This window comes from Eublepharis macularius, chromosome 14, assembly GCF_028583425.1.
Source record: "Eublepharis macularius isolate TG4126 chromosome 14, MPM_Emac_v1.0, whole genome shotgun sequence".
Classification (NCBI taxonomy): Eukaryota; Metazoa; Chordata; class Lepidosauria; order Squamata; family Eublepharidae; genus Eublepharis; species Eublepharis macularius.
In genome coordinates this window covers 25,160,762-25,175,363 of record NC_072803.1, presented here as the reverse complement: position 1 = coordinate 25,175,363, position 14,602 = coordinate 25,160,762, and the positions used below count along the sequence as shown (strand labels likewise).

The 14,602-nt window shown below is 46.6% G+C and overlaps 1 protein-coding gene across 2 annotated transcripts in view; it reads right to left on the bottom strand.

Annotated features, from left to right (window-relative positions):
* Positions 1 to 14,602, bottom strand: part of ADGRA2 (adhesion G protein-coupled receptor A2) — a 115,781-nt gene that overhangs the window by 13,460 nt on the left and 87,719 nt on the right. The window contains exons 5-12 of one of the 2 annotated variants that reach the window (XM_054997199.1): positions 12,852 to 13,015; positions 10,727 to 10,940; positions 10,284 to 10,448; positions 5,224 to 5,419; positions 4,350 to 4,499; positions 3,753 to 3,914; positions 2,465 to 2,674; positions 346 to 550 (exon numbers count right to left, since the gene is read on the bottom strand). In XM_054997199.1, the coding sequence (XP_054853174.1) occupies positions 346 to 550; positions 2,465 to 2,674; positions 3,753 to 3,914; positions 4,350 to 4,499; positions 5,224 to 5,419; positions 10,284 to 10,448; positions 10,727 to 10,940; positions 12,852 to 13,015 (1,466 nt within the window). The remainder of the gene's footprint in view (positions 1 to 345; positions 551 to 2,464; positions 2,675 to 3,752; positions 3,915 to 4,349; positions 4,500 to 5,223; positions 5,420 to 10,283; positions 10,449 to 10,726; positions 10,941 to 12,851; positions 13,016 to 14,602) is intronic. The other variant, XM_054997200.1, reaches the window with a different exon arrangement.

The window sequence follows — 14,602 nt, the reverse complement described above, 5'->3', positions numbered from 1 at the left end:
TATGTGTTCCCACGTGCCGCCTGTGATTCATTTTGTCTAATGTCAGTCCTAGAATTTCTTATGTTCTGTTCCAGCATTTCTTCAACTCTGTATTGGATTCTTGCTAATGCTATGACTTTGTAAACTTGTGTTTATTTACCATATAACATTGTTTATGGAAATATCCTTGATACTGACTGTACTAATCTCACACTGAGTAATCCGCCTTGAGTCCCAGTGAGAAAGGTGGACTATAAATGATATAAATAAAATAAATAAAAATAAAATAAATAAGCTAACTTGGTGTTCATGTAACCCTCATGCTGATCCCAACTGCCCTTCCCTGCCACAGCTACTGGCCCTTACGTGTGCCTGAATATATCACCGGCGTGGCCACGCTGCGCCGCTTGCCGTCGTCAGCAAGATGAGAAGAGTTTCCAGTGCTGCAGAAGAGCTTGCCGTTGCGGAACACGAGGAACTGGAGCTTGCACTTGGTGGGAGGAGGACGAGAGGGAGCCGGTGAGGAGAAGAGGCCAGGAGGTAACTGAATGGAGGCCAGAGCAATGCTGTTCTGATGGGACAGGGAACAAGAGGTGAGCAAAAACCCACAATGCCAATCCATGCCCATTCACTCCTCACCTCCACCCTGCGGAAAGTAAGGCGGGATATGCACATTTATACCTTCCCAGTTGTGTTTTAGTGACCCTTTATCTCACACAACAAACCTACCCAAAATACACCTTTTCAAAATTATGGATGTCCTCCAGAACCTTAGTCAATTAACATAGGAGATCACCTCCATTCATTAGGTCATTATTTATTCCTTGTGCATATAAACCAAAGAGGTAGGGACATTATTTTTGTGTTAAGGAATGCATGCATATCATAACAGACTGGAAGAGGCATTCCTCCCCACCCTGGTGTGGGAGAGAAAGAAGAACGGGCATTCCTAAATGGCACCTGACACCTAGGATTTTCACCAGTATTTGTATTCAGAGTAACAGATCTTTAAACAAAATTGTCTCAGGAAGCCACTGTTGCACCAATATAGATGAAAGCACATGACAATAATCAATACTAAGCAATACTATGCCATGTACTTGTATTCTAGATGAACTTTCAAACTTTACATGAACCGTCTGTGTGTTTTTTCTGTGTTAGGTAATTCTAACAGGTGTGCTTTAATCTTTTAACAGTTAATTAAAATAGTGGACTCTATCACAGAAACATAGAATCATAGAGTTGGAAGGGGCTATACAGACCATCTAGTCCAACCCCCTGCCCAGTGCAGGATCAGCCTAAAGCATCTCTGACAAGTATTCATCCAGCCTCTTCTTGAAAACTGCCAGTGAAGGGGAGCTCACTACCTCCCTAGGCAGCTGATTCCACTTTTGAACTACTCTGACCGTGAAAAAGTTTTTCCTAATATCCTGCCGGTACCTCCCACCAAGTGCAAGCTATCGAGATTAATGTTCCTCTATCAGAGATTCAACCAATAGTGATCTCTCAACTTAACTTTTTCTGACACTTCTCAGAGATTTATAGTTTTGTTCTGCAAGCTTGAATATAACGTCATTTTTTACTAATTGGAAGGTTATACAATAGAAACTATGAATATTCAATGAAGCATCAGACCAATTATTGTTTGTTTGTGCTATCATGTGAAAAGCTCGTAGATATTTGCATATGATGACTTATAAAAATGCAACTTCAGATAGAATGTCAGAGCTCTGATGGAAGAAATCTCTTGAGAGAATTTAGGTGAGAATTTATCTTTACCTATGCATTTCATAGAAACTTTGATTATGTTAAACTTGGTATTTATTAAGAAATGTTAGCAAACATATTTCTTATTGCCTTTCTGTGTTCTGTTTTTATAGGATTTATATTAATAACCATTTATATTTTAATTACTTGCTTCATTAAAAACTAGGGTATATTTTCAATAAAGTGAATAAACTCTAGACAGGTGTCCATGTGTTTGATAAAGAGCTGCAAAGCAATATTGAACCCTATATAAAATAAATGTACTGATAAACAGATGGTCCAAAGAATGTAGCTATTTGACAGGTCTGAAAACTAATTGCTGAAAGCTTTCCAAGAGAAAGATACATCTTTCTTTTGGCTAGCAGAAGCTTAGTTTCAGACACGGGCAAAAGCTCGTTACACCATGGTGGCCTGCAGTATAACAGCAGGAATTGAGTCCAGTGGCACCTTAGAGACCAACAAGATCTGAAGAAAGGAGCCTTGACTCTCGAAAACTTATATCCTGAAAATCTTGTTGGTCTCTAAGGTGCCACTGGACTCAAATTCCATTGAAAATGGGATCTTTACTTGCATCTTGTTCTCTTTCCATCATTTTCTTCCATCTGCAGCTCCAAGTTGATTTGCATCTGTCCTGTCTCAGGTATCTCACAGTCCTATTCCCCTTACCCAATTTTCCTGTCACAATCCTCCAGGGCCCACCCTTCCCCTCTTTTCTCACCTTGACATGGAAGCTGGCCAGTGAGATATTGGGCCGTCCTGTAGTGCACCGGAACTTCAGCTGCTGGTCTGCCAGGGGTTCACTGTATCGCTCCTGGCGTGGGGGCCGGCCACCGAGCACCACCTCGCGCTTCTGGAATGCTGTGCAGCTCAGGCCCGTGTAGCTTTCTGGCTTGATCAGGTAGGCTTCAAAGGCGATATTCCTGGAGTTCTGACAAAGCAAAGCCACAGCCCTCAGGACCCAAGGTTGCCTCCTAAACATGGATATGGTTGATAAAGCTGATGCAAGCCCAGGCTGGGATGGGGGCCCACCTAGGCCCACCCGTAGCCTATCACCCTGGCTCTGCCAATAGGTCTGCCCCTGACCTTTAGGCTTGCCAGATCCTCCCAATCCCTAATTGAAGCAAATGAAGCACATTTCTAGTTATGCCACATGTTGTTTTGTACCTGCTCTGGGCAACTATCAGAGGCAGGTGTTGCTGAAGTGTGCACTTCCTGGCTGCTCCAGCAGGCTCTGAGGTGGGATGAAGAGGAAGCATGACTGCACCCCACCACGGATCCCTCACAGCAACAGCAACGGTGCAGGAGGCGAGGACACACGTGCCACACCTGTTGCCTCTGCCCACGTCAACTCTGTTCTCCCCCTGCCACAGTTTGGCATCCCAAGCGGCTGCTTGAGTCACTTGGGCCCCAAACAAACAAGAAATATGGGAGTTGGGTTGGTTCCTTCTGGTTTGACTGGCATTCTGTGGGCAAATTTGTGAACATTAACTGCATTTATGGTTATTATGATCATAATGCCTTCAACGCTAGTATTAAACATGCTAGTAAAGTAGGTATCTAGCAAACAGATTTGGGGAGCGAGTTTCACAAATGAGGTCACCACCGTATGAACACATGAAGCTGCCTTGCACCATATTAGCCCATCGGTCTATTAAGGTCAGTACTGTCTTCTCTGACTGGGTCTTTGGGGTCTCAGGATAAGGTCTTTCACATCTACTACTGCCTGATCCTTCTAAATGGAGATGCGTGGAATTGAAGTTGGGACCTTCTGCATGTGAAGCAGATGCTGTGCCACTGAGCCACAGTACTGTCTACCAGACCATAAGCTTTTATGAAGATCTTAGTCCTAACGTTCTTGTCCTTCCCTTACCCTCTTTGCCCTAAGATCTCATGCTTCTCCAGTGTTCCTTGATCTGAACGTCCATCTGGACTCAGAGTCCCCTTCCTGGTCTCTTGCTCCCTGAGGTCCCACCCAGTTCATCATCCCAAAAAGCCTGTATCCCTACCACAGAAATGTGCTGCGAGTTGGTGCTAAGTGTGTATCCGGCAATCCTCTCCAGTGAGTGGACGATGCTGGTGCAGGCCTTGTCCTCGATCTGAGCCATCCACAAGACATGGTCGTCCACCAGCATCATGTTGCTGGCCATCTCCACAATGACATCAGTGAGCTGCGGAGAGATAAAAGGTTTAGGAGGGGTGTGTGTGTGTACAGGTGTATATATTAAAAGTTCTCGAGTTGCACTTTGGGGATGAGCCTGCAAAAGTTAAAAATGACTTCTTTACATGCCCGTTCTTCCTTTTTCTTGCAAGTCTACCAATGTGGCATGTGAAATACTTCCAACATCCCCAGCCCAGCCTGTAAAACTACTGCTGAGCAAGGCATGCAAATTAAACCAATCTTGTAGAAATCAACTCTGCATCCACATTCTATTCTAACCACAGAAACTTGAACTTCTCCCCCTGTACACAATTCTGAAACCACAGTGTTTGGAGGGTTCTTGGAGATTGCAGAGGGAAGATGTGTGTGGAGGAACCCTTCCTCTTGGGCCAGATTTTGGGAAGGTGGAGAGGTCAGGAGCAGGGTGGGTGGTTGATACCATTACCTGCTTAATCTGGTCCACATAACCAGTGAACTTCTCAATCATCTGAGACACATAGATGACATCCATCATGTCTGAGAAGTTTGCGGCTTCCGCTGTGTAGACACGCAGTTGGTGTGCCAAGGTCAGTGCGTTGGAAGCATTGATGGGCATCTGAGAGTACAGAAGAGTGGAGTCACAGCCAACCAAGTCCAAGTTGTGTCAGCAGCACTTTATAAAACTGAGACAATCATAGGCTGCAGCCGACCTGGTTGCTGAAAGAGTTTTTTTTAAATCCCTGGCACATAAAAGTGGCTTCCAGTTTGGGATGACCAAAATAAATTCTGCACATACAAAAAAAAAGTGCTCTCTTTGCTTCTACTTCACATGTGCTTTGGCAGACAAGAAAAATAAGTTCTGGGGCTAAAGCCTAGCAAGTCTAGGCTTGGGACCAACCTAGATGTGTTTTTACGAATTTCCAGAGGTTTCTTTTTAAAAGCAACCTGGAAGGGAAAGTATTTGGATTGGGGCTAAAATGCAAGAGGAGGTGGGTTTAACTCCCCATGCGACTTCCCAAATCTCTGATCCCCCCCTGCCCCACCATTACAAGGTGGAACATATAGGCATCTATGTGGATGTGTGAGATTTGCACTAGCTAACTCCTCTTCCCTAATTGTGGTTCCAATACCATTATCACACTGTTACTTTTTTACCCAGATCACATTCACTTAAGATGCTGGGACTGAGATGGGTAAATATTTTCTTGCAATCCACTTCACTCGATCAGCATAGCCACAGAACTCGCCCATCTAGGGAGGTGCACCAGAGAGAGGACAGCACATCCCATGGACTCAAACAGAAAGGGGCATCTCTCCCCATTCCCATTTCTACAACTCACCAGCACAAAGGTGTAGAGAACACGGGTGATATCGTTGGTATACAGGCAGTGGGAATAGTCCCCTTCCTCCCAGTGGCCCGTGCGGCCACAGCGTCGCCATGCTTGTTTCTCCATGCCAGGGCCCCCATTCCCAGAGGTGAAGGGATACTGCAGGCAAGACTGGTAGGAAGTGATGCCAGCCAACGTGCGTGGCCATCTGTGGGCAAAGGACAGGAGGGGAACCGGTGAAAACAGGAACTGCCTTGGGGTGGACACATCAAGAGTCATCTACCGCTATCCCAGATCGGGAGCCCGTTTTGTGCTAGGCAATCTTGTATTCTAAAAAAAATAATTATAGTCTAACTCATTCAGAAATACTATGTCTTAGAGTCTAAGGTTCTGTTCCCTCAGTGGTCTCCCTTCGGATCCCTACTGTGGTTTGGTGCAATGTCTGAACCAAAATGTATCGCTTGCAGAGCTCATTTCAAGGGGGAACGCACAGGAACGCAGTTCCAGCAGTTCCCCAAAGAGGTCACATGTCAGGTGGCCCCACCCACCTGACTCTCAGCCATTTGGGGCCCATTTCATCCTGGATTGGGGCCGAAACAGCCCAGATTGGGCCTCTGACTGGTGGTGGATCACTCTCCTACTCAGCAGCAGCCCGATCCTGACCATTTTGGGCCCCATTTCGGACATTTTCAGCCCCTTTTTGCCATTTTGGGCCCAATTTCGGCCCTGAATGGGCAGGATTGGGTCCAAACCAGCCAGGATAGGTGATGTCAAGGGGTGTGGCATACACAAATCAGTTATACCAATGATACATTTCTGGTGATGTCAAGGCATGGCATATGCTAATGAGTTATGCTAATGAGTTACGCTAATGAGTTCCTCCACCTTTTTCTCTACGAAATGACCCCTGATCACTTGCGTACATTAACTCTTCTTCAGAACACAACTGAGTTAGGAATCAACAACCATCCCTCCTGTGAAGGAACACCTCAGGTCACAATGTTGTGTCTTGACAGCTGATTTTGTATCAGTGCTGTCTTTTGAAGGAGATTCAATTGAAACAGAAGCTGACAGGTTTCCTGTGAAATATATCGGTCTGTGTTATTGTGCACTGGGGTTACCAGCCTCCAGGTAGTAGCTGGAGATCTCCCGAAATTACAGCTGGTCTCCAGGCCACAGAGATCAGTTCACCTGGAGAAAATGTCTACTTTTGGGGGTGGACTCTATGGAATTATGCCATGACAAGATCCTTTCCTTCCCCAAACCCCACTTTCTCCAGGTTTCTCCAGGTTTCACCCCCCAGATCTCCAGGAATTTCCCAACTTGGAGCTGGGAACCTATTGTGCACAGATTGCATTTTCGTAATCATTGCTATGCGTGTGGTGCGTTTCATTGAGATGTGTGCTCTGCTTTTTGATGCTGGAAAGGTAAAGTTATCTGGAAATGTCACGGGTTAAAAAACATCCTGTTCTATGGAGGCTTTCTAGTACTTTGTATTTCTTCAAAGCCTCTTTTCACCCTCTGATTGTTATGTCCAAATTGGTACCACTCTGCCTCCTGAGTAGGGTTGCCAGTCTCCCGGTGGGAGGTAGCAAAACAGGCTAGATATCCAGTATGCCTAACTAGATAATTATCACATCCAATTATTTCAATGTGCAGTACAGGCTAAGAATACTTCTATTTCATATACAGCATATCAGAGAATCCCCTTTAACAATTTACCACAGAAGAAATTGTTAAAGGGGATTCTCTGATATGCTGTATATGGAATAGAAATATTCTTAGCCTGTGTTGCACATTGAAATAATTGGATGTGATATTTATTGGATCTCCTATAAACTGAATATTGTTGTATTTATAGAATTGTTGTATGGTTGTATATGTATCCTAAAACTACTGTAATAATCAATGATTAATTGTTACATGATATCCAGGTGGTTTTTCACTGTTGTCTAGTTAGTCTCCTGGTGGGGGCGGAGGAGTACCTGCTCCCAACATCTCCTCCCCCCTCCCCACTCACCTTAGACAGCAGGGGGGAAAGGCCCCAGGGGATGGGCCCAGGAAGGAAGAAACCCCCTGGGCCAGTGTGTGGCGGGCATGCTCCCAACAGGCACAATGACGTCACTTCTGGAAGTGATGTTATCGCATCCGGTGGCGGGCATGCTCCCGCCCTTCACAGTGGATTGGGGCTAAAATGCAGAGGAAGTGAGTTTAACTCCCCAATGCCACTTTCTGGAAGTAATGTCACTAAGCCTGCCAGGAAAACGTGCGTGCTTTGTGCACATGGGACAAAATCGCCACGGTAAGCGCCAACTTCCCCCCACTCTCCCCAGGAAGTTAAGGGGACCCGGCAACTCTAATCCAGAGGTCCCTAGAACCAGAAGCAGATTGTCAGCTCTACAAGTTACTAAGCAGAGAGAAAATGTAGGCAGGCAAACTGTATGTTTAGAAGCTCAAACTATGATTTGGGTTTCAGACTATAGTTAGTGCTAACCATGGTTTGCCACATGGTATCTGTATCAAGCCAATGGCTTTCCCTCAAAAATGGCAAAGATTTTCCTTCCAATCCACCCTCTTCTGCATTCGGATTCGAGATTTGCCAGTCTGAGATGATGCAGTGCAGAGGAAGCAGAGGACAATTAAGGCCTTGTGGACAGTTAAGTGTTGAGGATGGAGACCCTCTGTGGGGGCTGGGAAGGCAGCGAAAGGGGGGGGGGCTGTGTCTGTCTAGGAAGCAGCTCCACCATGGGGAGGAAAGCTTTCATGCTGTGCCATGGGGTTTGCAGCACAGAACAAACTTCAGATGCCAAGAGTTTTATGGGGTAATTTATTTGCCTCCCTGGAAACCTCTGCCTGGCCCAGCTGCTTCGACATCTGGTGCACGAGACTCTTCCTATGCTCCCTCCCCCAGCAACAGCTGGATGGGTTGGAAGAAGGCGTATGGCAGTCACATGGTTCCTCCCCCCCCCCCCCCGCCCCGTCTATGTAGACACATGGACCTCACTGCCAAAGGCTGTTCATTGCAAAGCCAACCCCACAGTCCTCCTGGATCCCAGTGCCTTTTGCTCCTGGACAAAGCGGTTCAGGAGGCTAAAATCCAGGTGGGGTCTGGCAAGCAGTTACAGAAAGACATCCCTGTCGAAAGAACCCCTATCAAACGGGAGGAATCTCTGCATACCCCCTGCCCCAGGTTAGAATAATCGTCCATCTGTTGACAAAATCAAAAACCTTTCCCAGGAAAATGCAAAACTTCCAATCAGATTACAGTCACAGTGGATAGAAACAGCCAGTCTGGATGGCTCACAATGAGGTTATCTACATCATCTCTCTGCTTTTCTGGGATTCAGTGAGGTTTTGGCATGGGAGGCTCTCAGCTGAGCATTCCAACTCCCCCTGTGCCTGCAGTCAGCCAGGCCTCTATGCCCTCCCATAGTCCCAGTATGGCCATGCAGTAGATGGAGCTCTCCACCCTCCCCTGGGATTTTGGTGCTGCTTTTCCTGCATCTAACTGCAGGCCATATCCTGCTCTTGCAGAGCATGGAGGCGGAAAGGGGATGGGGGGGAGAAGGCGAGCCCGCTGTTAATTCAAGCCACATTGACTGCACAGTAATTTATATTCCATAAAGACCCTGCCGAGGTTACGGCTGGCTCCATAAGCCTTTTTTCTCTTGCCAGAGAAATTCCAACACCTCTGCTTCTGGAGCCTGTCTACTCTGCCAGAGCAGGGCCTCTCCCGCTGCCTCCCTCTCAATGGCTGCTTAATCATTCCCAGACCTGACTGCTAGAGAGATCCTAAGCCATCCTCCTTTTGCAAAAGAGGGGAAAGAGCCCAAGGGCTAAAGCCACCCCCCCTCCCCACCATCTGACAAAATCAAATTCTGGCAACAAGGGAGTTGGCAACATGGGTCCCTCTAGATTCAAAATGCAGCACATTTTTTTTAAAGGAAAAAGAAAACTTCCCGACAACCAATGCAGCTGCATAACTTTACAGCTGTTTTTTGGGATTTTGTGTGCCCTGATGGGGGTTGCAAGGGGTTCCCAGCCTCGCTCTGACAGCTGCTAGCGCAGCAAAAGCCACATTTCTCCTGCATTCCTTCTACATCCAGAGAAACACATCAGCATGGGATGAACCTGCCTTGTCTGCAATGCCACCAGAATAGCAGCAGAGGGCAGAAGGGAGAAGGGAGAAGGAGGCACAAGCTACTGCCCAGTGATGCCCTTAGGTTGCCTAGGCAGCTCCATTTATCCCATTGCCGCCTCCTCCTCCCTAGCTCCTGAACTTGACAGGATAATGTCTAAGGAACAAAACTAGTTGGTTTTGAGCTGGACTTGCAACATAATAATGGCAGTTTGTTTAATTTTTAGAAGTTTCTAGTCCTCATTGTTCTGGAAAAAACAGTAAAAATACAGCAAAATCAGATAAATGACTTCTTTCTTATCAAACCAAATGTCCAGCTTGTCAGCAATTATGATGCTGAATATACAGCAGAGAAGCCAGTATCTGAAGGTAGGAAGAATGATAGTCTCACTTCGATTCACAGGGGGAAGAAGAGTACTTAAAACAAACACATGTACATGCTTCTGCATTTGGGGCACGGCTTAAGTACAGAGCCAAGAACTCAAAGCCAGAGTGAGGCCCCCCTCATTTAGATTATATTTGCATGATACATGGCAGATTTCTACCTGTGAAATCAAGCATGCTCATGCAGCAGTGAAATTTAGAAACCCGACTTAGAAAGCAGCACCAAAAGACAAAGATCTCTCAGTGTCACTGAGAGATCTCTGTCTTTTGGTGCTACACCTCTGAAGATGCCAGCCACAGCTGCTGGCGAAACGTCAGGAACTACAATGCCAAGACCACGGCAATACAGCCCAGAAAACCCACAACGACCATCGTTCTCCGGCCGTGAAAGCCTTCGACAATACACCGACTTAGAAAATCACCAAAGCTGTGTCCTTACATAGACACTTGGAGTGGGCCCATTTCATAGAGTGCTGACCCTTCCCTTGGAAGTCTGCTGCAGGTACCATCAATCCTAAGTACCCATGTCCACAGCTGCACCAGCTCCTACCTGAAGTCTCCACGGTTGTTGGTGACCCGCTCGGCTGGGCAGTACGACGCCGACGTCTCCAGCACAACGATCTCCACCTTCTTGCTAACGTTGCCCTGAGCAGTGGAGAGGGTGCACTCCCATTCGCCACTGGCTGAGACATGGATGTTGGACAGGATGAGCTCGCTGGGGACAGACAGTGGTTTTAGAAGTCATACAGACCTCGTCGGTAACTAGTTTGACCGAAGAACCACTCTGAATAGAGAAAATCAGCATGCAATGCCCTGGCTGGAAGCAATACCCTCTAATCCCTGATAAAAAGGCCTTTCTGGCCCTTCTCTGAGTACAGAAATGAAGCAGTTCACGTAGACTCTGTAGCCTGTAACTTTGTGCTTCTGGCCAAAACTGGAGAAATGGGGGCTCGTTGGCAGACTCTTCGAGCCTGAGAAAGTCATGTCTCATACCTGGTGATGAAGGTGCAGTCATGGATGAGGCTCTCCTCTAGAATGATTCCACTGTGTTCATCCCCTTGGACCAAGGCACGGTTGTGATGCCACAAGATGTGTGTGCTGTTGTCCAGATAGGTGGCTGTACACTGGAAGGGGAGGCGATCGCCTTGGAAGACAACTTGCCGCAGTGAAGGGATCAACTGGTGGGTGTGCAGCTCGGGGGCACCCTCTGTAGGGAGGATAGCAAAGACTTGCTCAAGCCGTGCAGGATGGGAGAGTCCAAGTATCAAGCCTTGATGCACAGGCATGCCTATGTTTATGCCCACAGTCAAGATGATGGAGACCCCTCTCTTTAAAGAACAACACAATGGACAACCTCAATTCAGATATTTATGGGAATGATGCAAATCAAGAAATTTACACATATTTGCATAACGTTCTATTCCTGATAGCCTTCTGCAAAGGGAAGTCCTGGCTACCAACCTTTTGGAGTTCTTTGAGAAACTGAGCAAACATACAGATCACAGTGACATGGTAGACATAATGTACTTGAAATTTCAAAAGGCTTTTGTCAAAGTACCTCTCCAAAGGTTCCTGGGTAAGTTTAGCAGTCTTGGGATAAGAGGATGGATCCTCTTATGGATTAAAAATTGGTTAAATGATAGGAAGCAATGAGCAGGAATAGATGGACAGTTGTTGCAATGGAGGGAAGTGAGCAGTAGGATCCCACAAGGATCGGTACTGGGGCTGGTGCTATTTAAGTTGTTCATAAATGATCTGGAACTGGGTGGGGGGGGGGCAGGGTAGTGACCAAGTCTGCAGATGACACAAAATTATTCAGGATGGTGACAACAAAGGCTGACTGCAAAGAACTCCAGGAGGATCACCAGAAATGGGGTAAGTAGGCAACAATGCGGCAAATTAAGTTCAAAGTAGGTGGTGTTAAGGTGATGCACACTGGAACAAAAAATTCCAACTCTGCAAGTATATGCTTACGGAGCCTTGCTGAGACTGAGAGGGAAAGAGACCTTGGGTCACAGCAGACAGCTCAATGAAAGTGTCAACCCCAGTGCGCCGCAGCAGTGAGTGAAAAAGGCAAACTCTATGCTCGGGATTATTAGGAAAGGGATTGAAAATAAACCAGCCAATATTATAAAGCCCTGTATAGATCTATGGTGCAACTACATTTGGAATACTGCATGCAGTCCCAGTCCCCATATCTCAAAAAGGAAACTGGGGACAACCAAGATAATTAAGGAGCTGGAGCACCTTTCCTTTGGGGAAAGGCTGAAGAGTCTGGGACTTTTCAGTTTAGAAAGAGGCAACTAGGGAGGGACATGCTAGAGATGTAGAAAATTATGCACGGTACACAGAGAGAGGATAGAGAGCTTTTTCTCCTTCTTCCAAAATACTGGAACTCAAGGGCATCCAATGAAGCTGATGGGCAGTAAATTCAGGACAGACAAGAGGAAATACTTCTTTACTCAACAAGTGATTAAAATGTGGAATTCACTGCCAGAGGATATAGTGATGGCCACAGGCACAGACAGCGTTAAAGGGGATTGCACAGATTAACAGAAGATAAGTCTATCAGCAGCTAAGAGCCATGATGACTAGAGGGAATCTCCACATTCGGGCACAATAAACCTCTGAAGACCAGTGCTAGGAGGCAACGTCAGGGGAAGACCTTGGCTTCCAGACCCTAGTGCTGGCCTTCCAGAGTAACTGGTTGGCTGCTGTCTGAGACAAGTTGCTGGACTAGATGGACCGCTAGTCTGATCCGGCATGGCTCTTCTTAGGTTCAAACACTTCATAAAGTTGTCTGAAAATCTTAAAGTCTACGATCTTGCCTTAAAAAATAAAAAGGAAACAAAGTCTCCATACGATGCATTTCAAAGCTAGCAACTTGCCTTTTTGCAAAATTTCAAAGAAAAAGAAGGCTACCAAAATTCTACAAGTAATAATCCTGCATATAACTGTGGTACATTCACAGATGGGCCTGTAATGAAACCACACCTTAGTATTTGCGCTTCTCCCCCGTCAGCTCCCAAAGGAATGCTAGTATCTTAACAAGTATTAAAGGATGAATTCCCTAACATTACTCATTCTGTAGGTTTTCTCAAGCTGCTGGAAGCCTCACCACAGCGCATCTGGCTCTCACGGGTGTTGCGCACTGACTTCCCGTGCAAGGCACTGGGGTAGATGCACAGCGTCTTGTCCGATATCTGGATGGAGCGGTTCTTGGACCAGGGCAGAACCCAGCGCATGTTGCAGTCGCATGTCAGGTATTCAGTGGCAAAGTCACTGGAGGGGGAGAGAGAGCCACAAGTCGTGGTCAGCTTGAGGTGATTTGCAGGAGAGACTAAGAAACAGCAAATGCAGAGAATTTTTTCCAATCCAGGACCCACGAACAGAGCAGCGGAAATGGATCAGAGCTGAAGGCAAGCTTATTACTCCAACATGGCCCATTGATGTCATTTCAGAAATAAAAAAGACATTTTTGTTCCTTCTGTGACACATGAAATTATACTGCGGCATGCAGGGTTTTGGATCCTCAAAGAAGCTGCCCCAGCTGCTTCTGAGTGGCCAGATCAGCTGAACTGGAAGTGAAGTCATTTCAAGGCACTGAGGCCTCCAGGAGAGGCACATAAATAAAGGAAGTGCCTGGGAGCCTGTAGGACTTTCTGGCTATTCTCTAGGGCAGTAGTACTCAGGGGCTTAGGAGGAGTCACATGTAGCTCTTTGACATGTTACTTGTGATTTTCCTGGGCTCTGTTCCCCAATGCAGCATCTGCCCATGTTTCAGAAAAGTGGGCAAGAACACTGCCTGGTGACACTTGTGGTTGGCAGATGGTTCCCAAGTTGAGATAGTCACTGTCAGAGGAACAGGTAAAATCCATAACTTTCCTGAGGTGCAGGCCTCATGCCAAGCATGGAAGCAAATGTGTATCTTGTGGTTGATGGTAATTACAAAAGTGACTCTCCATGAGCTGCAGAATGAGTACTACTGCTCTAGGGGAATGACAGAACCTGCTGAAACGCCCATTGAGAAGCTACGGTTTGAGAGCCCTCATGGCATTTATTGCCTGCGTTAGGCTTTAAAACGGTAGAGGCATCTCCAAGTTGGACCCGGGGACACTATCATGTCCAGTTTGGCCCTGATTTCAAGGGTATTTGTCCTTTTGGTTAAAAATAAGCAGGATGTCACAAACAATTGTGTGGGTGCGGGGGGGGGATGACAATCAGCCCCCGCCAAAACCCTTCTCCCTCCAGGATACAGTGAAGTCTAAGGTGCGGTCTTTGGGTATGAAGATTGTCTGTGGGTGCTGCTTCGTGGTCAGCATGGAACAAAAATGTACGAAGTAAATAAATATAAGCAGGGCTTTTTTTCTGGGAAAAGAGGTGGTGGAACTCAGGACCGCACAATGATGTCACTTTGGGTCAGCTGGAACAAGGGGGGAGTTTTTTAAAGTTTAAATCACCCTCGGCGAAAATGATCACATGGCCAGTGGCCCCACCCTCTGATCTCCAGACAGAGGGGAATTTAGATTGCCCTCCGCACCAGTGGCACGGAGGGCAATCTAAACTCCCCTCTGTCTGGAGATCAGGGGGCGGGGCCACTGGCCATGTGACCATTTTCAAGAGGTTCTGGAACTCCGTTCCACTGTGTTCCAGCTGAAAAAAAGCTCTGAATATAAGTAAATAAATATCCCACTCTTCTGCATAGACAACTGCCTGAAGCAGCACAATTCAAGGGGTGCCTAACCATGCTGGAAGCTGTGCATGAATCGGACATCACTCCCAGGATGGTCAGTTCCATGTGCAAGCTTAGAACACACCCTAGAAACTTGACAGATGTTGGCAGGGGAAGGAATCTTTCCACGGGGGACT